This window comes from Culex pipiens, chromosome 2 (assembly GCF_016801865.2).
Source record: "Culex pipiens pallens isolate TS chromosome 2, TS_CPP_V2, whole genome shotgun sequence".
NCBI lineage: Eukaryota > Metazoa > Arthropoda > Insecta > Diptera > Culicidae > Culex > Culex pipiens.
Genome location: NC_068938.1, coordinates 88963613 through 88990642, shown reverse-complemented (window position 1 = coordinate 88990642; position 27030 = coordinate 88963613). Strand labels below are relative to the sequence as shown.

At 35.5% G+C, this 27030-nt stretch overlaps 1 protein-coding gene across 1 annotated transcript; it reads left to right on the top strand.

Moving 5' to 3' along the window:
• The first annotated feature begins 23980 nt into the window (after positions 1–23980).
• LOC120424908 (uncharacterized) lies at positions 23981–24612 on the top strand. The gene is made up of 2 exons (XM_039589201.2): positions 23981–24136; positions 24195–24612. The coding sequence occupies exons 1-2, from the start codon at positions 24079–24081 to the stop codon at positions 24545–24547; spliced, it is 411 nt and encodes a 136-aa protein (XP_039445135.1). The 5' UTR covers positions 23981–24078; the 3' UTR covers positions 24548–24612.
• Positions 24613–27030: the final 2418 nt, after the last annotated feature.

Genomic DNA, 27030 nt, shown 5'->3' with positions numbered 1-27030 from the left:
TAGGTAATTGAAAGATTTTTCCAACGAGTTTGAAATAGTAAAGATCTATGAGAATCTTTTAGTAAGGAGTGAGGAAGGCACCAACCACATAGGTGGATTAAGTTAGTTTTAATCAATATGTTGCGTACAATGTTGATACCCTTCATGCGAAATGCAGTTCCGCTATTTTGCCACACCGTGTAAAAGTAAGTAAATCTTTCCCTGTTCCTGAGGGGAACACCCGTGAAGAGTATCGGAGCCGGACTTTACAAAGCGGATTCAGTGACAGTTTATTAATCATTTTAATGTTAACATGTTAAGGTTAATGTTAACATTCCATAAGTCGTCTTCCTAAGGTGTCTTGATAAGGTCCAGTTTGTGACGATACACTACCTTCCCTTTACTAAGCAATCGAATCCAGAAGAGAAAAGATCACCAGTTGCGTTGGTCCGAGCCGGGATTTGAACCCCGATCTGCCGCTTACGAGGCGGAAGCGTAACCACTGGGCTACGTGGCTCGGCCACACCGTGCCATTACGACAATTGAAACAAATAATTCTAATTTTGAATATGGTCTTTAAAACCTTAAAAAAACATGCTGTTGTTAGCCCCTCATGCTCGGGACACCCTCACCCACAGGTATGCTCGGCGGTGTCCGATTGTATGTGCGCCTTTATCGAAGATTTATGGGTGATGAGAGTTATAAAAGATTATCAATAAACTATTTTTGCACCTGTCACAGTTTGGCCAGCAGCACCGACAGGTCCGTCCGGATTGTCCGTTTTTGGGACCGGACTCTCCACATCGGTATGTGACTGGCTCAATCGTTTGAGGTGAAGCACAGAAACAGCCACGTACTCACCGGATGTTCTCGGAAATAGTTTGGACTCTTCTTCGTTGCCAAACGGTGAACCGAAATCGAAGTTCGTTCGAGGCACACCATCATCAGCAAGCAGCGGGGAGAGAGGTGTGTGCAATTGGCATTTGTTCAATTTTACTGAATCATACACAGCCACACAAACACACAGACATTAGTTATCGAAAAATGGCAATAAATTGTGCCCGAAATTTGTGCCATTGTGGGAAAGGGTGAAGATGGTTTGGGGGTTTTGGTGTTTGTCCGTATGGTAGCGTTTGCCGTCTGGGAGTTGTAGAGCTAAAGGGGTTCGTTTTGATGATGCCACTGGAGAATGAGAATACAGAGTTGCTGGGTTATCCCAATGCTGATGAGAATATTAGAGTGGATTGGAAAAGAAAACATGATTTTGATTGCCAATCAGAAATAAGTTGATGAAAAAGTCAATAAAACACGCATTTCAATATCATGAGCTAACTTTAACACTTCTAAAAAAATCTAAATTATTCGCTCTACAGCATTGCCTTGGCGTTCTTGATTGCGAGATTCCTACTCGATACTAGGTGTCCGAAGGCTTGATTGTTGAGGCAATTGCAAACCTCTGTTTACACCTTAGCTTCCATCTACCTCAAGATTCGAACTGACAACCTTTGGATTGTGAGTCCATCTTTCTACCAACGATTCCATCGGGACAGCCACCGGGACCTTCTGGGATCGAACCTAGGCCGACTGGGTGAGAGGCAACCACGCTTACCCCTTTACCACAGGTCCAGGTGAAATAAATTATTCCTATGTAATGTTTACTATTTGATATGATTGCTTCAACTGATCATCTAAGTGGCGCTGAACTGTTTGCTGTATTGAACTGGTCTACTGATATTTGCTCACAATATAATATTATGATTAAAACCCTTACACCACACTGCTTGTCGATATTTGTAGTTAAGGGTGCTACAGCGATAATGATGTAACTTCTTAGAATGTAAACAATACTGAACTCCATACCACTATTTACGACAGATTATGTGTCTAGAAAGTGCGGAGTAAACAATATGATTAAAACACGTATTTTCTCTGAAAATGTGTAAATTTACCTCTTTTAAGGTGTAATGTCGCTTTTCAGTCTAAATTGAGGTAAAATTAAATCATAAAAGAGGTAATATTCAACCTTCCAAATTCACACAACTTTTTACTGTGTAGGTCATCGAAATCAAATGGAACAAACGAAAGTTATGAGAACACATCGATTTGTTTGAAGGAGTTTAAAATAACTGGAAGAACGTACAAAATAAGGTGTCAAAACAACAATCAGTAACATGATAGTTTTGAACTGGGAAAAATATATATTAGTTGCACGGCTTTTAAAAAGTAACTGGAGCAAATAATTTATAATCCAAATCGTTTTCTCAACATTCGAAACCATTTCTTCTAAGATGATTCCATAGTCATTGAACGAAATTCTCTTTCAGGAAGATCTGATATGTAAGTAAGTTTCATCGTTTCCAATGATGATGCGAAGATAAATTTTAATACTTTTTTGTTTTGCGAATGAAACTGATTTGACTTTTAGAATATTTATTACAAACAAAAAAAATAAAGGTTTTCATATAGTTAAAGTTATAAAATGGCACAAAATTGGTCAGGAGGATCCATGGCAACAATAATTGAACACACAATTTTAAAATGCAATTATGCCGTTGAAAATATTTTTGAAGTTTATGTCCCTCAGTTTGGCCAAAGTCAAGGGGGAGGGGGCAAAAAAAATAAATATAAAAAATATAAATTACAAGCCAATGTATTAACAATTGAATGAAAAAAGTGTTCTATAATGCATTTTACACCTGCCCAATTGATTTTCAATCATAAATTTTCAAAATAATCAAGTATTGAAGAGATTTTTAGTTGATTAGACATCTGTCTTCTTTGATATTTTTAAGTATTTTGAAAAAAAATGCCCACTAATTTTTTTAAGCAATTTTGAAGGGGGAGGGGGGTTTGAAATAAACTTTTTTTTTAATATTTGCAACGGCCTTAGAATGGTCTAAAACAAACTGGAGTGAATATTAAACTTAAAAATACAATTTTGACTGTGTCGCACTAATGTGGATTCCCCGGATAATTTTACAAAACATACTCAAAAAGGGAAAAGATCAATTACAGGATTCCGAAATACACCTTTCTAAAAAGAACGCGCACGAGTGAACAAAAAATCTGGAAAGCCCGCATGTTGTTCAGTAAAATGTACATATAGGGGAATTAGACCCATATTAATCACTCAAAGCCGTTTTACCATTTCTCATCACTTTTGCAGTTTTTTTAACTTTAAAGTTGCTTGCTCAGTTTTATTTAAGCTATTTGTTACTTTGAAACAGTCAAAAAAACACTTTATTAGAGCTGTAATTCATGATTATAGGCTAATAGACCAAAAATTGCTGAGAAAGGGCTGAGCTGGCAAGTTATTCATTTTTTCCTCATAAAAGTATAAAATATTCTAAAGATTTATTGTCGTCATAAAAAATGCAATATGTTTAAGATGACCACAAATTCAAGGTCAGGTATTTTTGAAAATAGAAGAGCCATGATCAACTAAAATTTTTGACTTTAAATTCATTTTAATTTAAAATCAAAATTGGAAACTAAAAGGAACATTACATACTTTTGAGTCAGTGCTCGGTATTATTTGATTTTTATTTCAAGAGATATTTTTTAACCTTAGAATTCGTTTGGAAATATCCTCTGTTTATGCTAAAAAAGCATTGAAGAATTGGACAGTAGTTGCTGAGATATATCCTACGATTGAAAAACAAACTGGAAAAAATTGGTTGATTTGTTATATTATTTGGTGGTCTCGATTCACACAATTTTGAAAATTATTTCAACATTTTGACCGAATAAATATCAACAAACCCAAATATTAAATAATTTGTAAAGTAGAGAAACTGAACTCGACCGTATTGGGATATTGGCCAGCAGTCCGGCACAACGTTGTTCGTTCACCCCGAGAGAAGTATATTGCAATAAGGCACACAAGGTTTCTTCTTTTGGCATGCCTCCGCTCCGAACCAACTGGTCCAAAAATCGACACCACCATGCTTTCTCAGTGCATTGATTAGTGCTTTAAATTGAAGAGTGCTTTTAATTTAACATAAAATAAACAAAACAACTGTCATTTCGAGTATTCTACTGTAACTGTCAATATGTGGTAGTTTTGTTTATTTTACAATTAATTTTTTTTTTATTTTTTTTATAAAGCTGTTACAAATATTTTTCAAAGTTTATGTTATAATCGGCAAAAACCAGCTCGTGTGAATGGGGACAAATTCTTAATCAAAATTTCAAAAAGTACTATCTGCAAAGGAAATCCATAGCACAAAGCTTGTTTTGAATTTTTTTCATAAATTTATAGAAACTTGCAGAAAGAAATATTTTCTGATTAGGCTAACCATGGGTACCATCGAAAATAAAGTTAACATGAGCAAATTTTCGAAAAAAATTAATTTAGGGTGATTTATTTCAAAAACGGCACACTTTACCAATACTTATGTAAAATGCTTATAAATTTAATTTCAATGTGGTATTGAAGTTAATATTTTTTTACCGGTTTTCAATTCTCAAAACAATATGCTTTATTTAAAAAATCGCATAACTGCCAAATATACCATTGCTATGTTCTCAAGAAACAATTTGTCAAATTTGAAAAAGCTTCTGAGCAATTCTCTAAAAAATCGGTCTTTTTTCTTAAATTTTAATTTTCGTATTTTTTAATCCAGCTGAAACTTTTTTGGTGTCTTTGGTATGCCCAAAGAAGCCATTTTGCATCATTAGTTTGTACATATAATTTTCCATACAAATTTGGCAGCTGAAAATTCAAAATTCTGTATATTTTGATGGAATTTTCTGATACACGGTAAAAATTTTTTTGGTGATTTTTAATTTCTCTTTTTGTCACTAAAACATGATTTGCAAAAAAACATTATTTTTTTTTTTTTTTTTTTTTGATATGTTTTAGAGGACATAAAATGCCAACTTTTCAGAAATTTCCAGAATGGGCAAAAAATCTTTGACCGAGTTATGATTTTTTGAATCAATACAGATTTTTTCAAAAACTCGAAATATTGGTCGCAAAAATTTTTCAACTTCATTTTTCGATGTAAAATGGAATTCGCAATCAAAAAGTACTTTACTGAATTTTTGATAAAGTGCACCGTTTTCAAGTTACAGCCATTTTTAGGTAACTTTTTGAAAATAGTCGCAGTTTTTCATTTTTTAATATTGGTGCCCGTATTTGCCCACCTTTGAAAAATTTTTTTTTGAAAAGCTGAGAAAATTTTCTATTATTTGCTTTTTCGGATTTTGTTGATACCACCAGGCCTGCAAAATGTTTCCAACCCAGCGTACACATGAAGCAAACCAAAATGTCAGTTCACTGCTAGCATTTGACTGTAAGCCTACTGTGTCCCTTCAACCACTGCCGCCTGACTCGTGCCGGTCGGCTGCTGGAGAATGAGAGACGTGAAAAAATGAGCTACACTCACTCAATTCGTGTCGTATGACTGACTCGTAAAATCCTCTCTAAACACTATTTTGACTATTTTTAAACAATTGAATGGTTCTAGACTGTGCAAAACACTTAAAACAACCATAACTTATATTCAAAATTATATTTTCACTCATAAATACCAACTTTTTGTGTAAAAACTTGTTTCTTTATGTGTGTGCGTGCAACGTCGAATGAGCGTTGGTCGACTACTGGCTCGCATTGCAGCTGCTCAGTGAACTAGGGCACTCACGACTGAGTCGGGTTTGTTTATGTCACGGTTTTGTGGTTCAGTGAATGGATCTGAAAAAATCGTGTATGCGTCGCCGATTTTCAAGTCAGGACCCCTGACATTTTCAGCTCTGGATACCACCCATAGTTGCTGAGATATTGCCATGCAAAGGTTAAAAAACAAGAAAATTGATGTTTCACCCAAACAACCCACCATTTTCTAATGTCGATATCTCAGCAACTAGGGGAAATCTACCCTTTCCAATCAAAAACCTATCTTCGTCATATGGAGAGTTTGATGCTCGATTAAAACTCCAAAAATACTATTTGGGCTATAAACTTACCAGCAACAGCACCGCCTCGAGTAAGCACGCAAATTTATGCCACTTACTGGCCAAAAAGATCACATTTAATGCACTTTTGATCATAATTTGTATTTTGCGAGACCACTTCTCATCATTTTGTTGGCACACACAGTGACACACACGAGAATCCCTCAAACGCTTAATGAATATCGCCAAAATTAACTTTTCATTTTCGCTTACTTTTTCACGGCGCTTAAGATATGAAATTGCTTCCAACTACCGGCAACATGTTCTTTTGATCATTATTAAGGCACTCAATTGAAGAATAATCCCGAAAAATGTAATAAATTAGCAAGCGCCATCAAAAAAACAAACGCGCCAAGTCGTTTGACGTTTCAATTTTCACTTTGCATTCCACTCGAAGGCTGAAGAAAACCGAGCGAGAGACGAAGGCAAAAAAGAACAAAGGCTGGCCGTCAACACCACCAGCAGCACAGCCAGCGATGCCAGGAAACTTTCCCTATAAATGCCACTTTTCGTGAGTGTTCGTTTGAACTGTCAGCGCAAATGGCAACACTCGACAGAGTGTTGGAAGAAAAAAGAACTAAGCCGATATTAGAAAAATGGGCGTGGCCCAATGCATTCGCCTCGATTAGAATACCCTTGGGAATTTTTTTTTGTTAAATGCTTGGTAAAGAAATAGAATAACTTTTAGTGAAAGTGAAAATAAACAGAAATGTTCACAAAAACTTGCTCTACTCGTTGGTGTACTTGGTTTTAGTAAAATTCAAGGGAGACTCTAGATTATCCAGCATCATTCAAACACGACCGCTTATTAGGATTAAAATGGGTAGATTTCCCCTATAAGTTCGATTTGCAATGTTAAAATATAAAACATTCGTGAAATTTTCCGATCTCTTCGAAAACATACTTTCAAAAATTCAAAATCAAGACTAACTTATCAAATGGGCGTAATATTGAATGTTTGGCCCGTTTGAAATGTTAGTCTTGATTTTAAATTTTTGAAAATATTTTTTTCGAAAATATCGGAAAATTTCACGAATGTTTTATATTTTAACATTGTAAAACGAACTTATAGTTGCTGAGATATCGACATTAGAAAATGGTGGGTTGTTTGGGTGAAACATCAATTTTCTAGTTTTTTAACCTTTGCATGGCAATATCTCAGCAACTATGGGTGGTATCAACAAAGTCCGAAAAAGCAAATAATAGAAAATTTTCTCAGCTTTTCAAAAATATTTTTTTCAAAGGTGGGCAAATACGTGCACCAATTTTAAAAAATGAAAAACTGCGATTATTTTCAAAAAGTAACCTAAAAATGGCTGTAACTTGAAAACGGTGCACTTTATCAAAAATTCAGTAAAGTACTTTTTGATTGCGAATTCCATTTTACATCGAAAAATGAAGTTGAAAAATTTTTGCGACCAATATTTCGAGTTTTTGAAAAAATCTGTATTGATTCCAAAAATCATAACTCGGTCAAAGATTTTTTGCCCATTCTGGAAATTTCTGAAAAGTTGGCATTTGATGTCCTCTAAAAAATTAAAAATAGTGTTTTTTTGCAAATCAAGTTTTAGTAACACAAAGTGTAATTAAAAATCACCAAAATTTGTTTTACCGTGTATCATTTTTTTCAGTGTAGTCCATATCCATAACTACAACTTTGCCGAAGACATCAAATCGATCAAAAAATTCCATCAAAAGATACAGAGTTTTGAATTTTCACATATAATTTTTGTATGGACAGCTGCCAAATTTGTATGGAAAATTATATGTACAAACTAATGATGCAAAATGGCTTCTTTGGGCATACCGAAGGCACCAAAAAAGTTTCAGCTGGATTTAAAAATGCAAAAAAAAATCGAATGAGCGAAATCTTAGAGAATTGCTCAAATTTGAAAAAGCTTCTTCGGTCATTGGAATAATGTAATTCTCCATCATCTCACACAGCAGTTGCTCCGATCCCTATTCGATTTGCGTGAAACTTTGTCTTAATGGGTAACTTTTGTCCCTGATGACGAATCCGAGGTCCGTTTTTTGATATCTTGTGACCGAAGAACGGTATGACCCCTATCATGTTTGCACGTATGCGAAAAGAGTGGTGTAATTCATTTTTTTAAAGTTGAATAACGAAAAATGGATGAGTTTTAAAAAAAATGTGTTATTTTCGATTAAAAATACGTTTTTCCGAAATTGTTAGTACGCCATCAAATCGGGCGTCCAATTTTACTTAAAAGTCCTTTTGACACCAAATTTCCATCTCATCACATTTTCAGGCTGCAAATAATTGAAAAACATGTATTTTTCGCATGTTCAAAAATGGAAGGGGTCGTACCGCCCCTCCGTCACGAGATATTGAAAAACGGACCACGGATTCGTGATCAGGGATGCTAATCAAAGAGGGATCGGGGCAACTTTTCCCGATTTCGTGTGAGTTGGTAGAAAATAACCCGAAGAGTTATTCAAAATTTATGGCAACTAAAAAACTGGTTTCAATTTTGCCCTAAATCTCATTGTGACAAGATAGCACGCTGCCACCGATGTCAGCTCTTCTATGTTTTGGTTCTACCGAGGGCCCCTTACTAGAGAGAGCCAATAGGAACGAACGGACGGCCGGTCTGATACAGCGGTTGATTGTGTATAGATTTGGTTGTCGGATATTCGGGACAATCGGGATGGCAAGAGGGTCATCGGGGAGGGACGATTGCAACATGTTTAGGGCCGGATGCTCTTTGGCTGCTGCTGCTGCTGCTGGAATGCCGAATCGAGGACCTTTCCCGGAGATGGCTGGTTGGAAACATTTGGTCTGGCATAGGTGTAATAGGTTTCTATTTGTGTCAATACAGTGCGGCGTGAGTGCCGAGCCAAAGCTAAATATATATGTTCTGAATAGGTTGTTCCTTTTTTTGTGTGACTTTACCTGGTGCATCGAAATGTGCACCTTCCGGAGGCTCTTCATATGGAATACTCCATACACGGCAGTCAGGGTCTGGTCATACTTTGTGGTAAGTAGGTCATCGTGAAGGACCTTGTTCGTTTGGGTTCACCTTGCTGTGCTACACATGTTGATAACGGCTTGCGGTTGCAGTTGGACTAATATGAACTGGCGGTGTTTGGGTGCACTTTTTTTGGGTCGCTTTGCATTGAGACTCACGTCAATGATCGTGCCAAGTGTTCAACCAACACAGAAAGTATTTAGGAGAAATGTGAATGTTGCACAAGTGTTTCCACTTTAATGAAAGTTGCTTTTTGAATTCAGTATTGGAGGGTTTATTCTCGAAAAACTTTCTTTCCACATACGGGAATAGGGCTTGCAAAAAAATTATACTCTAATAGAGAAAATTTACACACCTTTAAATTTGAATTTTATCTTACCTTTTTTTTGTTGGCTATGCTGAGTTTCCTCTACTTAAAAAATCACATGTCAATCTAAAACGATTCAAACAAGACAAACTTCCGGCATATTTGCACTAAATATGTTTCATAAAATCTACCTCCGTCGTCGGTAAGCATAGTTTAGTGGAAGAGTAAGGTGTTCCCACGACGGAAGACGCCGGTGACACGTTGACAGGAGATGAAGCAAAGGAAAAATCTTCGCTCAAAAGCACAGTGTGGGAAAGAAAAAAGGAAAAACCCCTGAGAATTTGGCATGTTTTCCCTGCTCAGTTCCAGCAGGCCCTCCCCGTCATCCTTTTGCCGAGCCGGGCCGGGTGGAAACTTTGTTGAAAATTAATTATGAAACTTTGGAATTATGAAAAACTTTGCCTCCCGTCAACGGCGGCGGCGGCAGGCAGCCGAGTCAAATCCAGTCAAGCTGAGCCGGCTGAGCTCACCTGTGAGGAAGAAGTGCTGCCAGCGGTGATGTGTTGGTGTTGGGTTTGCTTAATTAACATGTCTCGTTTGTTTGCATATGTATGTGATATGCAGCAAATTAAGTTATCTAAGAGAAATTCTGTGATTTTCTACCGATTTTGGCAACACGGTTTTTCTGTTGCTGTGGTACAAAGCCAATCAGCCAGGTCTTTTATTCTTTTTTTCTTCTTGTTGTTCAACGGATTTCAATCTGTGAAAATCTGCTCTTTTGACTACGGAAGTCAATGTCACAGGCAGTATTTTTTTCTTCTTTGAAGTTTATTTTAAAGCTTCAAAAGAAACTAGGAAAGGAGAAAAAAAAAGTTGTTTCTTTAGTTAAAGCAGTTCAATTGGTTTATGAAACACTTTTTTTTAAATTTCTTTTTTTTAAATTGCAACATACTGCCTCTGATCGCATAAATGTCCCATATGCATTTTCATCGTTTTTGAGTTAATGATGCAGTTTGGTTCAAAATCGTGTGCTCTTTCCAGAGAGCCTATAACATCCAGTACTTTGTTCTAGAAATCAGGAGGAAATCCAGTTTTTTCGCGAAAACTTAACACGTAGCCTTATGTATGGGGCAAACTTCAAATACGTTTTTCTCAGCTTGCTGTTTTTGCATATCGGACATTTATGCGATCATGGGCAGCATAACAGTTTAAACAGATAAATAGTTAACATTTAAACACAAAAATAAGAAAAAAAACTAAACACATTTTTTGTGTTTTTTTTTTTTGCTGTTGGAAACTATCTTCTCTTATGGTATGGGTTTGGGTTTGGGTTTGGGTTTGGGTTTGGGTTTGGGTTTGGGTTTGGGTTTGGGTTTGAGTTTGGTTTTGTTTACAGATATTTGAACACTTTTGTATTTATAGGTGTTTGAGAATTATATTTAGTAAATAAATGTCTTTGAAAAATGCAAGAGTGAATTTATGAAATGATTAGAACATTCTTATTTGTAAGATAAGAATATTCATCGGAAGTTTACAATTCAACATTGAAGATAGAAATGATAACTTCAGAAAAATGCTTAGTTAATAAATAAGTGTGTATAATATGTTTTATTACCATTTTTAAATTATGAAGTTAAACTCTCGAAAAATCAATACCATTCAAGACTCACCGAAATGCAAACATTTACGAACAAGCTTCCCCCGTTCCAAGCTCGTCAAAGGAATGCAAACTTCACTCTCGACAACATGCTTCTCCGCAGGGCTGCCAGTGACGGCCGGTCGCAAGATTGACAGATGTGAAAACTGGCGTCCCTTCTGGGACGACGACGAGTGAAATAAATTTGAATTGATTGAATCGACATGACTGGGACGCGCACCAGCAAAAGGCCCGAAGAAGATGCACAAATTCAATGACCCCGTGCCCCGCCCCAAGTTCGCGTTTTGCAGTTGGAAAAGTGCGCCTTCCACCAGGACGCAAAACGATTGAAAAGTTTATAATTTTCCGCGGGGGTTGGCGGACCTGCTCCGGAATGATTAATTGGAATTCGAGTACCTCGTTCGCAGTGCCAAGTTGGGACACTCGTCACCGTCAGCGAATGCTGATTTTGGGGGCAATGGGGTGAAATAGTTGGTCAATATTTCTTATCTCATAAATTCTTAATTAATTTGTTAATCCATCACAAGTTTTCGAATTGAAAAGTTTCGAAAAAGTAAATAAGTTCAAAAAATCTAAGCTTCACCCAAACCAAAACCCGTGTTGGTTGACTGGTCCAACTATTGGGTGGGGGCAGAACTTTGGAAAACTGGAATCGATGGCGTATTTTCATGCATAATATATACATAAAAGCCGTGCTGCATTCAATTCCCCCCGAGGACACCGAGTTTGCTCAGTTTGTAAATTTGATGTCATTTCTGAAGCGTTTTTGGTGCTACTGCGTGTCGCACTGCTTGATTTGAATGCAGCTGCGTTTCATGTTGAAATTCATCGATATTTTTACCCCTTGGAAATAAAATCAAAGACCAGAAATCACTCGCTCATCGCTGATTGAAGCGCTTGAATCATCAGCGCGCACAATCAATCGTGAGCTACCACGATTCGCAAGCAGCCTGCGATTTGACTGGTTCTAATCTTTATAGTTTGCCAGGTTCACTTGGAACTATAATTTAAGAAACTACTTTCTACCTATAAACATTCACACTTCAGCTATCAATGTCACCCCGTAACATCTGTACCATTTACTTATAATAAAAGTTATAAAACATTTTTGATCTTGCAAATAAATTGTTCCTCCTTGTGCACGCCTCGACAATCGACCACTTTTGCCCCTCCAGATGCTGACCTGACAACAGCTGGAGCATCAACGGAAAGGTCAGCACTGAAGGCGATACCAGGCACTGTTGTGCTGAGCTCCCGTACCAAAGTTTTCCTCGGTGATAATGGAATCAATTTAAACTTGAAATCGCATTAAGGACCGTAATTGTTTTAGATACAATAACTGTTGTGCTGTGGTGGACTGGTCCTCCTAGCTTGGGCACGGTTAGGGATGTAATTATTGACAAACTTTGAGTTGAAATTTTCGAATGTTTCAAGAAATTATAACTAGACAAGATCGATGACCGCATCACAGAACGGCTCCGGAATCGACAGTTTATCGCTGAACGGAAGGGTCAGTGCGGTTTATTGTGGCCATTTGTTTGAAAACTCCGATGCTCATCAGAAGGTAAAAGCTGCGCAAAAACAGGAACGGGGAGCACATCGGAACAGAAATAAATTGCTTCGAGTTGGGTTCAATGAGAAGTGAGTTTTTCATTTCCTTTGCTCCGATTCGAATGAGGAATAACTGAGGGTGGTAAAAAATGAACATTCATGTGAATGGGGAAACACAGTAAAGAAATGCCCATGCTATTTTATTTTAAGCTGAAGCCATCGCATGAAAAAAAAATCTTCTAAAGTTAAAAAATGATAATATTTAATATGATTCCAAAACTTAAAGAAATATTAAAACCATTCATTTCTGAGATATTGGTACTTGAATATAAAAGACTGTTTGGATGAGACTTACAAAACTTTTTCTTGTTCTTTCGCTACAACTAGAGGTCGAACCTTTAATGTATCTTCGGCACTTTATTGGAATTTTTCGAAAAAAATGTTCAGGAATGGACAATCATGGACACTGTTTTTAAAAAATCGAAAAACTGATATGTTTCATTTAAAATTAATCTTTAAGCGGCTATATCTGGAAAACGATGCACATTATAAAACAATCTAAAGTACCGTAAACCGAGGTGACTTTGTGTAATTATTTTCTCAATGATAATGATTTTAAATTGCTAGAATTTTGAACAAGTAAGTTTGTTAATAATAATAGGGTAATTCTCTACCAACTCACACGAAATCGGGAAAAGTTGCCCCGACCCCTCTTCGATTTGCGTGAAACTTTGTCCTAAGGGGTAACTTTTGTCCCTGATCACGAATCTGAGGTCCGTTTTTTGATATCTCGTGACGGAGGGGCGGTACGACCCCTTCAATTTTTGAACATGCGAAAAAAGAGGTATTTTTCAATAATTTGCAGCCTGAAACGGTGATGAGATAGAAATTTGGTGTCAAAGGGACTTTTATGTAAAATTAGACGCCCGATTTGATGGCGTACTCAGAATTCCGAAAAAAACGTATTTACACTAAAAACGTTTTAAAAATTCTCCCATTTTCCGTTACTCGACTGTAAAAATTTTTGGAACATGTCATTTTATGGGAAATAAAATGTGCTTTTCGAATCGACATTTTTCATTTTAAAATTTCGTGTTTTTTCTAACTTTGCAGGGCAATTTTTTAGAGTTAAACAATGTTCTACAAAGTTGTAGAGCAGACAATTACAAGAATTTTGATGTATAGACATAAGGGGTTTGCTTATAACCATCACGAGTTATCGAGATTTTACGAAAAAAAGTTTTGAAAAAGTTACTTTTTGCAATTCCGTCGTGAAACTATTTACTTTTCCTGTCATTCTTGAACGACGAAATAGCCTACTTTCCTGTACCAAAAATAACAGAATCGAATAGCAACACTTTTCAAAATAAATGCTGAAAAGTTCTACTTTTCAGCACTCAAATGGGTGCTGAAAAGTTGAACTTTTCAGCACTTGTTTCGAAAAGTAACACTTTTCAACAGTCCGATGAACTTGTTGTGCTCCGAAGGCTTGGTTGCCATGGTAATTGTGGTTTGGTTGAGCGTTTTAGCAGAATGCATTACTGTGACACAGTAATGCATTCTGCTAAAACGCTCAACCAAACCACAACTTTTCAACATTTTTATGATTTAAACGATTTATTGACAAAATACATGAAAATTTGACATAAAATTTCATTCAGTTTGTGTTTTTTGGAATTGCAAAAAATGTTGTATGGAACTCGTTGCAAAACTTGATTTTTTCAGCACTCTTCGTATTTATTCAACTCGGTGAACCTCGTTGAATAAATGTACGACTCGTGCTGAAAAAATCCTCTTTTTGCAACTTGTTGCATAAACTACTATTTTGCTATTCTCTTTGTTTCGTCGTCCGTGTCTGTCGCGGGTGACCATGAACGGCCATGATCGATGACGACCAACTTTTTCAAAACTTTTTTTCGTAAAATCACGATAACTCGTGATGTTTATAAGCAAACCCCTTATGTCTATATATCAAAATTTTTTTATTTGTTTGCTCTACAACTTTGTAGAACATTGTTACACTCTAAAAAATAACCCTGCAAAGTTAGAAAAAACACGAAATTTTAAAATGAATAATTTTGTTCTAAATGAAAAATTTACCCTTCTGGGTCAATGTAGATTCGAAAAGCACATTAAATTTCCCATAAAATGACATGTTCCAAAAAATGTTACAGTCGAGTAACGGAAAATGGGAGAATTTTTAAAACGTTTTTAGTGTTTTTTTTCGATGAAAAATACGTTTTTACGGAATTCTGAGTACGCCATCAAATCGGGTCGTACTGCCCCTCCGTCACGAGATATCGAAAAACGGACCTCGGATTCGTGATCAGGGACAAAAGTTACCCCTTAGGACAAAGTTTCACGCAAATCGAAGAGGGGTCGGGGCAACTACTGTGTGAGTTGGCGGAGAATTACCCATTTATATTTTGAAACAAAATGTAGGGCATGCGTAATCTCATTTATTGAACTGCTTTTTATTATTCGACGAATAAAGCTAAAAAGTTTTCGCTGATTTGCTTCTGTTTTATCAGTTTACATTTTATTGAATTTCATTTCGAAGCAAGATTTGAAAATCTTGTCCAGCTAAAATGTATAAAATAGTTTGAATTTTCCGCGACATTTAACCCATTCAAAATAATGTTTTAGGTTTTCATCTCATTTCAAAAAGTTAATTTGAAATCAATAGGCAAAAATACTATAATTTGTAACGAAATCGAATGTTTTTCAAATGTGAAATGTTTTTCAAATGTGATTTTAAAGATAAAAAGATTCTTTATTTTATTTTGATTAAAACAAAGCTTGAATATTTTAATTTCTATTGATATTATTTTTCTTCTATTGATAACTTGTTTTTATTAGGTCCTTTTAGGTGCTGTGAATGTTAAAACTATACTTTTTGAATAAAATAGTAGTAACATTTTTACTACAGTGAGTGAAAATAATACTAAATTTAGTTATTTTCTAAAAAAAACTGAAAAATCTGAACAATTCTTCAAATGGTTCTTAGTAAGCTTATCAATTGGAATTACGTAAATTACCTTTGTGGTAGAAATAATTATTACAATCATATTTGAAAAAAAATATTTCTGAAAATTTTTAAATTTCAGAGATTTTACACCGTCCGCGAAATCGTCTAAATTCAATAACCCTATACCTATTTGTAATTGATCAAGGGTATTTAGTCGCTTAATTTTACTGTAGTTCTTAAGATTATTTTCATTCCTATTTGATTTTGATATAATATTTTGAGGAAAATCGTTACAGTTTCACACAAACATTAAATTTCACAAGATTTCGCGGAAAATGCCAAATTCCGCGGAAAATGCCTAATTTCGTGGATTTCACATTGTCCGCGAAATCGTGAAATTTCACTAACCCTAGTCATAGTCTAATACCTCCTTTACAAGCTTTGAAGTTTGCTCTGTAACGTGACGGAATATAATCGAATTCTTAAGAAGTGATGATACTAGAATATAAATTCAACTGGAATTACCATAGATTCCGTATCTCAGCATGAATTTTATTATACCCCAACAGAAAACTTATAATTATTTAAATGATTTACTATGATCTTATGATTAGATCAGGCGTTAATAAGTCGTGAAGATTTTTGCTGTCTCTGAAATCCAGCTGATTGCTTTCGTTACCAGCTTCGCAATCCACCCAAATTGCAGTCAGCTTCCTTCCGTTCTGGTGATGACTTTAAATTCCACCGCTTCGTCGTCGTCAATCGACTACCGCCACACGTGTTGCCATCACGTGTACCGACCACGTGGGGCTGAACGGTTGGTTAGTTGATGGAACGGATGAATGAATAATCGGCGCAGAGACAGACTGGCCGACCGGATGGACACGTTTGGGTTCGGGGTTCGAGTTGAGAGCCACAGGGATAATTTTGTCGGAACTTGGACCACCGCCGATGACATAATTACAACTGTAAATTGCTGGCAGCACTGCCAGCCTCCACTGCGGTCGAACATTTATCACCGGTGGAATTTATCGCGGATTGCCATCGCCGTGGGGAACCATTCGGCAAACCAACCACGGAACGATCCACCTGAGAATGATGATGATGATGGCCAGGTGCATCGGTGAGAATTGTAGCTACCGGCTTCCGGTAGCAGAGTTTGTGGGTGGAAAAGCAGCAAACGGAAATGCCAAATTGATTCTTCCCTTCGTCGTCGTTTCATTTATGGGAAAGCTTCTTCTCGGAATGGGTTGTTTGCATCGCGCCCCAATATGTAGGTTCACTGTTGAGAGCCCAGGATTGGGTCTTCGTGGAAGGATTCCGCGCTGCAAGTGGAAACCCGTTGGCAATCAATTTACGGCCTTCAAACTGTCTGTCCGTCGGTTTGGCGAGCTGCGGACGTGAAAGGTTGCTTTTGACTGGAAAGTTTCAATCTGTTATTGACAGGCTGCGGTACTGCTGAGGCGATGTAAATTATATATTGCTAGTCAGTACGGTGCCTGATGCTAATGCTCGGTTGAACTAGAAAATTTGTAAACAGACCTTAGAATTTTGAAAATGTTGTACAGTTTGCAAATCGGCATTCATGTAGGGGCCATCCTTAAACAACTTGGAAACTATGTTGGAAATTCCAACCATTCTCCCCATGTGGACTCAAAATGAACTTTCGAAAAAAAACTTTTGTATGAAGCGTGAAAAATCATCGAGTCCCCAACCCATCCAAGAGGGTTCACGAGGGTTTATGGACGGTCCCTAATCGAAAATATAAATTTTGAAATTATTGATCCTTGCACTGTAACTTGGATTTGGCCCGCACTTTTCTCTCGCACTTTTGACAACAAAATTTCCAAAAACTAGGCAACCAGCAGTTGTTTATTTACAATTCCAGTAAATTGATTGATTGGTTTAGATGAAACATAGCAGGCTTGGTGTGTTATTTGTACTTATAGCGTGGAGACGACTCCTGCACTTGGAATGACTTAACGGCCTAACAACATCCAAGGCCGACGTTTTACTTCCCCATCCGATGGGTATTTGTATTTGTATTTGTTAATTTATGACTCAAAGTAATTATCTCATTAAATGATTTTTTTTATTTTTTTATTTTCTGCCTGTTTTTTTAAGTGTTTTTGCATACCGTAAACCGGGGTGACTTTGATAGGATTTCAATTTGTTTTTGTAATGTTTTCCAACAGGTAAGGTTTTACTCAAGATTATTATTTATAAAACATGTACTGGGGTAGGCCACATAAAGTCCATGCACTATTCTGGAAAAAAAGTTTTTTTAATAGTGTTTAGAAAAATAGTTACATTCAAAATTCTTAGTTGAAATTCCGGGGTGACTTTGATAGTCATAGTTTTTGTTGTTGAAATCATATTTAAGATGTTCAAACTTTATTTGTACGTTAAATGTACCATCACTGAAGTTGCTGATATTGTTTTTAAGAATAAAAAAAACTATGTTTATACTTAGTTAACTAAGTTTATAAGCTTTTTAACAAAATAAATATAAATTTTCGGTAAGATTGTTAAAAAGTCGGAATTTTGCCTGATATTTGTTAAAAATAGTTTTGTTTATAAAATTATCGATTTATACTAAATTCCAAGCGCTTATCACAAGTTTTCACATTTTACATGAAATTTGTTCAACTGAAATTGCCTATAAATTTGAATATTTTTTTTTTAATTGTGTTTCAAAACACATATTATTTATTATTTACAAAATTATTTTACATTCTCCTAGTGGAAAATTGTCCAAAGAATCCGAAAATGCATTCCGTTTTCCGAATCAAAATCATGTTCATTGAGAAAATCATGACACTTTGAGAAGTTTAAAATAATGACTTTCATCAACATTTTCTTAACTATAGTTTACTAACTTTTTAAACTTTTCAAAATTTTATGAAAAGTTCTTTTTGAGGTTCTTTGAACACTTCTCTACCACGGTCAGAATGATTCCAAACATTTCTGTACGTATTTTAATTGTACTTTTCATTTTGCGGGAAAAACGCAAACCTATCAAAGTCCCCCCGGCTATCAAAGTCACCCCGTTTTACGATATTATTAAGTTATTTTATTTTTTGAATTTCGGTAAAAATAGCGTAACTGAATCGTAAATTACGCTGATGAAAATTCTTTTAAGTTTCAGACAATTTGTAAAACGAATATTTTGTGTCAGGGGATAATTTTTGTATCCTGGATTGATGCTGATTTAAAGTAATTTTACCGTACACAATTATTCTAAAATAACTATTTTTGCATAATTTCTGGCAGTTTTTAGAATGTCGTTTTAATCGAAGGTTATTTTTGCATTTTTTTTCCTTCTATGACTAATTCGTTCTCCTTAGTGCCAGTAAACTCTCTCCCCATTTCGAACAAATCAGCTGTTGAAAGGTAGTCCATATCGCAGCACAGGATAACAACTGCACCAATGTAATTGTTGAAGCAACCTAATAAAATGAAATGAAATGGAAGTAAAATTTAAATATTACACAATTGGCATGCCGCGATGTTTTGGCAAAGAAAATTTACTGGCCTTACCTAAAAAAATGTCAAATTGATGTAAAATGAGTTTTTCACAGTGTAACAGTGTGGAAATTTTATCAGATTTATGAAGCAAAAAAATGTAATATTTTCACTGCTTTTTAAAAAAAAAAATATTTTCAGATTTCAAAACCAAAAAAGGCATTTCAAAACAGCTCTTTTGAAATGGATGTCGCTCTAAAGAAATTCTGTAAAAAAAATTCATGAGGATAAGAAAGATGTTATTTTCAAAAATTGAAAATCAGATCAATAGTCTCGAAGTCATGTAAAACTTATAAAAAAAAATAACAGTGAATAGGGTTAGACTTGGAAATACACATTTTTCTTAATAATCATTCTTTGCAAATCGATGCCTCTATGCTCTTTTGTACTTACTATATAGAAATCTCAGCAAGCTAAGTACAAGACAGCACAGAGGCATCGAAATATACCCGGAGATTGAACTCTTTAAAACAAATTTTGAATTAATAATATTCACAAAAGTTATTTTTGCAATTCCATCGTGAAACTACTTACTTTTCCTGTCATTTTTTAACGACGAAATAGCCTACTTTTCTGTACCAAAAATAACATAATCGAATAGTGACCCTTTTCAAAATAAATGCTGAAAAGATCTACTTTTAAGCACATAAAACTTTTCAGCGCTTGTTTCGAAAAATAACACTTTTCAACATTTTTTTGATTTAAACGATTTATTGACAAAATACATGAAAATTTGACATAAAATTTCTCTCAGTGTGTGTTTTTTTGGAATTGCAAAAATGTTGTATGAAACTCGTTGCAAAACTCTTCGTATTTATCCAACTCGGTGAACCTCGTTGGATAAATGTACGACTCGTGCTGAAAAAATCCTCTTTTTGCAACTTATTGCATAAACTACTATTTCGATTGAAATTTCAACTATCGTTGAAAATTTTCGATGGATTTTTTTTCAAACTTGCATTAAAAATTAAAAAAGCTCAATGAGACTTTATTATATTTTTAAAGATTCTCATGAGTTCAATCAAATTGTATGAAAAATAATGATTGTTTCATTATTCGTTTGATTTTTGTATTTTTTTGAAGTTAAGTCTATTTTTTAACTAACTTTTTACTTTGATCTTAACTTCAACAACAAAAATCTAAGTTAAACTTTTTGTTTTGTTTGCATCTGGAACAAGGATTTTAAAATGGCGTCTTGGTTTTGGAGCCTTTAAAATAGAATGCAATTTGTTTTATCAGTTTCTTTCAAACAATAATTAATCAATCAATCAATCGAGTTTCGAAGACAAACAATTGTGCAGAATCAAATATGTTGAAACTCATTTTGAAAAAGACTTGATTGATTTATTGTTTGGTTGATTGCTTTACTCTGGTCAAGAATTTTCGGAATGAAGGATTATGCAAAAAAAAAACAAATGAACATAATTTTTCGTTGCATTCATTTGTTTACGATATTTCGAATTGGAAGGATTTATGTAATTTTCTGTCTAGTAAATTCCCCACTATTGATTCAAAATAATATTTTACCCAAATAAATAATAAATTTGAAGCATCAAACCCTTTAAGACATTCATAAGAAAATCATCAGATCCTCCAACACACCACCCAATACAAACATCTTCCCAGTTTCTTCCACGTTGAAAATCTCCACCACCTGCCACATCCCACTCGTGTTAGTGGCGGTTTCACCTGTTCCTTCCGGTTGGCTGACGCTCCGACTCTGGCTGCTGCCTTGTACCTTCTTGTACCACTTCCGAGAAGTATTTTGCGTCTTGCTAGCACCAAAACCATGGGTCCATTTCCTCCCGACCTTCCCTCCAACCTCTCCTATCACCACCACCCACCGGTTGACAACGAGGTCAGCATGCCAGACGCGTACCCCCCACAACCCCCCTTCCCAACAAAAAATCGCTGAGAGAAGAGAAGGGAGATGTATTTAGCTCTGCTCTGGTACATAAAAATCTAGCGACCAAAAGCAAAAGCTACATGTAGCAACTTGAACGAAACGACGAGGTACATGTGTGTGAAAGATTCCACCTCCCCCTTCTTCCCCCGTTAAAAGAAGCAAAAGCGGAAGGATAGTATACCGATTCACGAAAGAACTCCAAGCCCCTCTCGAGAAAAGCCCACCCTTCCGTCGGCGGGAAGCACACAAGTGAGACTGATTTGCGGACGGGAAAGTGTTTGGCCCCCAACTTCCGGACTTGGCGTGGGGCCGGGACCGAAGAACACAGCCGATTTCGTGTGCGTCGGAGCTTTTATGCTTTGGAGGAGAATTGAAAAAGGGGAAGGCTGAACGGTGGAGCTTTTCCGAAGGTGGAAAGCTTTTGATGCTGATTGAGGTGTAGTTGTGAGGGTGAGAGATAGAACCAATACAACCATCAAGCAGGTTGCGTTTGTCTTTGTGGAAAATGATGGACTATGGATGTGTTGGAGTTCGCACGTGCTTTTCCACAACTGATTGGTTGAGAGGTTGATTGGTAGAAAACATAAATTTTTCTGTATTTAAAAACTTGCATGGCAATATCTCAGCAACTAAGTGTCGTATTAACAAAGTTCAAAAAAGGAAAATATAGAGAATTTTCTCAGCTTTTCAAAAATATTTTTTCAAAAGTGGGCAAACATGTGCACTAATTTAAAAAAAAGGAAAAACTGAGACTGTTTTCAAAAAGTTACCTAAAATGACCTTAACTTGAAAACGGTGCCCTTTATCAAAATTTCACTAAAGTACTTTTTGATTGCAAATTAGATTTTACATAGAAAAATGAAGTTGAAAAGTTATTATGGACAAACTAATGATGCAAAATGGCTTCTTTGGGCATACCGAAGGCACCAAAAAAGTTTTAGTAGGATTAAAAAATACAAAAATTAAAATTCTAAAAAAGACCGATTTCGTAGAGAATTGATCATAGTGCATTATTATACTGATGCTCCTTCTATTAAAAATAGAGCGCCCAATATCACGTCCTGGGAAAAAAAAAACCGGGAATTCCCGAAAAAATATATTTCCCGTTTCCCGGGAAATTTGTGTGGTTCCCGGGAATTCCCGAATTTCCCGTGGAGTATATATATATATTTTCTTTAAATTTTTTTGTATTATTTTTAATTAAATGTGCAAAAACAATAATAATAACCACATTTGATTCAATTTAATTCAATTGGCTGTTCTTATTGAAATAATTAGTTAGTCTGCAAAGTCATGTCAAGGTTTATTCAGGAAGATATTAATTTCTGGATCATTCACAACTGGGAATAGATCTTGCTTATTTGTTGGGCAACAAAAATTACTATGTTATGGAATGAAAATTAATAATTGAAATGTTGGTAAATTTTTAAGGATAATTGTTGTTCTATCATTCCCGCCAAGATCAAAATTGAGTATTTTTTACATTTTTATTTTCCCTGACCAAATTGGATGAAAATCGAATTGGTATCATTAAATGTCTAAAGAGGGTTAATTTCATCAAAAGTGTTCGAGAAATTGTAATTGTAATTGATTGTTTATTTGTGACGAGAGACTGTTACAGTTGAAATTTTGAAATTAAATTTGTCTTTATTGAACTTTCTTATAATAATTACATTTCATTTACAGTCTAAGTGGTATGGCTAAATGCTCTTCATCTTTATTGTATTTTTCTTTTTATTATTAAATGTTCACATTCATTTATTTACTTCCAATTGTTTTACATTTTTGCATTGAATCAAATACATTTGGGTAAAAAACAAAAAAATCACTTTAGCAACTAATCCTAACTTAAAACTAAAAAATGTAAATTCATTGAAATATTCAAAATCACTAGAACGAATAAACTACGAACTGTATTTCAAGATAAATCCTCCAAGGGTTCATACTTGTTCCTGGCGAGTTTTGCACCCACGCAGTGTTGTTGTCATCTCGATGAAAATGTTCAGAAGTTCTTGTGGTGAAAACAGGTCACTACTTCCTTCATGCCGTTGATGTAAGTGCAAATAAAAGTGAAAAAGCGGATTTTAAAGATATTATTCATTATCCCAAACCATTAAGATTTATTCTGGAAAAAATATATGCTTACAACAAAAGTTTTCATTTAAAGATAACGTGTTTTTTGTAACCCAGCAAGGGTTATTTTTAGAACATACTTCTCTATGGTTCATCAATTTTTGTCCCCTAAACATGTAAAAAAATCTCGAAAATAATAAAAATTTAGTTTTTTGTAAAATAAAACAGTTTAAAAAAACCAGCATTTTTCCGTGTACATTTTTAAGTATTCCTCATCCATACCTACAACTTTGCCCAAGACACCAAATTGATCAGAAAATTCATTCAAAATTTAAGTGGTTAAAAAACCGAAAACATGTTAAAAATGGTTTAAATCATTATTTTATCGAAATCAGTTTTCAAAAAAATCGCTTGTCTCGTGAGAAGTACACGCAAACCCCATTTTGTACAATTTTGGTTATTTTTGTATGTTCTACAATTTTGTGGAACATTTGTATAACATTGAACAATTGAATTTATTATATTTGCTCCATTTTTGAAGTAACAATTTTGAAGGAAGGTGAAATGCGTTTGAAATCCCGTTATCTGTTCATCGTAAATGCACACAAATCAAAATAAGTCATACAAACCACTCACGTTTGCATGACCTTCGATTCTTAATAATTGTTATTTTCCACGAATGTCCAGTGACAACAACACGTGCACTAGCCGGTGGTGCTTCGGATGAATCATACCTTCTGAGATGATACGCGCTGTGATTTTAACTAGGCTGAACCTCTTAAAGGCCGCTTTAAGAAAGATTCTTAAGTGGATTCTCTTCTTTCAAATAACAATAAATGGTGCTCACGAAAGGGTTAAGCTTATTCAGTGAGTTGATCAACTTGTCTAAGCAGTATGACTAGCATTGCTCCGTTTTACGCGGCTTCAAGAGCAACTCCCGCTAAATCATCGGACCTTTCAATAGCCTCAAGTAATGTAAACAATAACACATGCAAATGCAGGACTTCCCTAGAATTACATCAGATACAGGTTAACCCCCTCTGCGGTGAGGTGACGTCAAAACCTTTAGGGATAATATATAAGAACAGGCTGGTTTGAATTTATTTCTCAGTTTAATTACTACTTTTTTAACGTTCACATCTAGTTTTCGTACAGCTGCAACTCACGATGAAGGCTGTTCTGTGTGTGTCACTTGCCGTTTGTGTGATTCAGCTTGCTTTAGCTGGTAAGACATTTTGAATGTAATTTAGAGTGAATAAACTTTACATAGTTGTTTCTCGTAGGACCACTTCAGCAACAAGTTAAACTAGATCCAAGCGAAGAATTGGTGCAGGAGCCTCAATCAGATTTAGAGCCAAAGTTGGAGTACCTTCCAGAGGAAAATGAAGAACCAGTTACGGGTATTCGAATCGATGAAGGTGGATTGATTCCTACGGAATCGATTCCGGAGGTGGACGACCAGGAAGATGCTGGGCAAGAAGTTCAACAAGTTCAAATGCAAGTTTTCGAAGATGAGCAGGGTATGACCACTCCTGGTGACAGTTCCGAAGAAGACGTGCAGTCAACGGAACGTTCTGGGGAAAATCAGTCCAATGAAAGCTGGTTTTGTTCTGTGTTTGGGTGTAATAAATCTTAATAATTATTATTGTAGATTGATGTAAGAAATACTATTGATGAATAAAACAAAAAGCTTTGAACAGATTATTTCAAACTTTTTGAATTATCCATTCTTGAATAATAACTCTTTAATATCTCTTTGAGTTTGATCCAAAAAGTAGTATTGATAATGCAAATCAAAATTATACAAACTATACTGTAAGTTTGCAAAAATAATTTGGCAATATCTCACTACATTCACAATGTTAACTAATTCTCACAAAAACAATCGAAACAATAAGTCTACTCTTCCCAAACTGACATCTGTACAAAAGAGCGCTGCATTATGCAACCAAAATATCACTTTCCCAGAACAGTTTGCTGGTGTCTAGACGGCTGGATGTCACAAACCAGCCAGTGTCAGTGTACGAAGAAATGACAAGACAAAACGAACCCCCAAACTAGACAATATAGCCCACATTTTCCTCCACTTTATCAAGTCCGGCCATGCTTGCAGTTTCCATAGTTTTTCGCGGAGAAGTACCCGTCGTCAATGGTAGGTGTACGACACTACGGTTGTAGTTATATGCTTCAATATGGCAGTATGACGGTGAAAGCGAAAAATCATGTCATCGTCGAAGGGGGGGGAGAATAAACTGATGCTTTTTCGCCTTCTTTTTCGGTGAAGCTGCCTTCGGTTTCCAATAACATGATGGAAGCGCTTCATCAACTTTGCAGACCCAATCAGTGTTTTGCGTTTAAGATGTCGGTGGTTCTCAACTAGAACTTTATGAATTGTCTAAAATTTTACCACTGAGGATAAGAAATTTTGGAAAATCCTGGGTGACACCCTCAGGCTCGAATCATAAGGAAATTAAAAATCTTTGCCAATTTTGAGCCTAATCGGTAAAGGTTTAGAGTTCACTGATGAGAGTAAAAGTTTGTACGGGATTTTAAACAAAATTTATCGAGAAAGGATAAAATGTCCCGTTTTCCGGAAGGCGAACATTGTGTGCGACCCCTAAACCTTAACCGATTTGGCTCAATATTGAAACAGATGCTTAGTTTTGCCTAAGGATCCGGGAAGAGACTAATGCTTACTGTCGGTTTTACATACAGTATATAAAAAAAGTATTTACATCCCTTGGGCACAATACACATTTTGTGATGAAACATGTAAACAGTTTAAAGTTTGACAGAAACCTAGTACTACGTTTTGTTCAAAAACTCATGCCGAACATTTCGCTACAAAAAGATCATGAAAAGATGATTTTTATAAAAAGTTATAAAACAAATACTATTACAAAAATCAAAAGAGGTGCAAAAAAAGTTTGTACACCTTTCGAAAAATTAAAATAAATAAAGTTACTTGTTGGCAAATCACCATAAATCCAGACTCCCACATCCAAATAGGCATCCTTGAATGATTAAAAAAATAATTTTTAATTGAATATAAAGTTTACTAACTACTTGGTATAAAAGTTTATATAACTCTGTAAATTCTATATAAAACTGAATTTTGCAAACTTTTAATTTAACTAAATGTCAATATATTACCATAGAATTATTAAATAAACATTTTGGAGTGGTTATAACACCGTTTTGGGGGTTTTGTATTGATAGAATAGATTTTTCGTTGGAATTTCGTACTAACCCGGAATTACGTCGTCAGAAAATCCGCCGGCATCCAAACCAGTCCACGATTCACAAGTCAACCTATATGCCATCGAAAAGGGCATAAAATTTCCGATCTTTTGATACCCAAACATCTAGGGTTTCTATAAAACCCACGTTTTTAAATACCTACTTAAAAACTTTATATTCAATCCAAATATTTTTTTTTAATCGATCAAGGATGCCTATTTGTTGTTGGGAGACTGGGTTCATGGTGATTTGTCAACAAATAACATTATTTATGTTAATTTTTCGAAAGGTATACAAACTTTTTTTGCACTGTTTTTGACTTTTCATAGAAATCATCTTTCCATGAGCGAAAAGTGCAGTGCTTCTTGGGACGCGCAGTCCTGTTTTTTCGTGATAATTTTCGTCTCTTTTGTGTCGCTCTTTGTGAGCATGGGGTGATTGGTTTTATGTGAGTAGGTTTTATGTGATTAGGTTATATTTTTTATGTTATTTTCTTTCTCTCCATTTCCTCAGTGTGATTTGCGTTGCCTTTCCGTCGAGTCGTGTTTTTTTCGCGTTCGTTGTCGGTGTGTTTTTCGTTTTTTTTCGCGTGCGTGTATGTGTGTAAAGGTGCGGCTGGCTCTGGTTGTCATCGATGACAATTGAGCCAGTCTGATTTGCGATGCCTTTCGGTCGGGTCGCAGGGTTTTTTTCGCGTTCGTCGTCGGTGTGCAATAACAACAAAACCTTATCATACCATTTCAGCTCGATAAACATCGTAACTCGTCGTTCGCTTCGTTAATCAGTACCCCACTAAACATGAATCATGTAAAACTCGTAAAAACATCTCAATTAAAAAGTCAGACTGTTAAATCCTTCATCATTTAATTACAAATAATT

Bases quoted from the DNA above. Each gene is read 5' to 3' on its own strand.
- LOC120424908 (XM_039589201.2), top strand. From the start codon at position 24,079: ATGAAGGCTGTTCTGTGTGTGTCACTTGCCGTTTGTGTGATTCAGCTT. The intron at 24,137-24,194 runs GTAAGACATTTT...TGTTTCTCGTAG, and splicing joins GATTCAGCTTGCTTTAGCTG to GACCACTTCAGCAACAAGTT.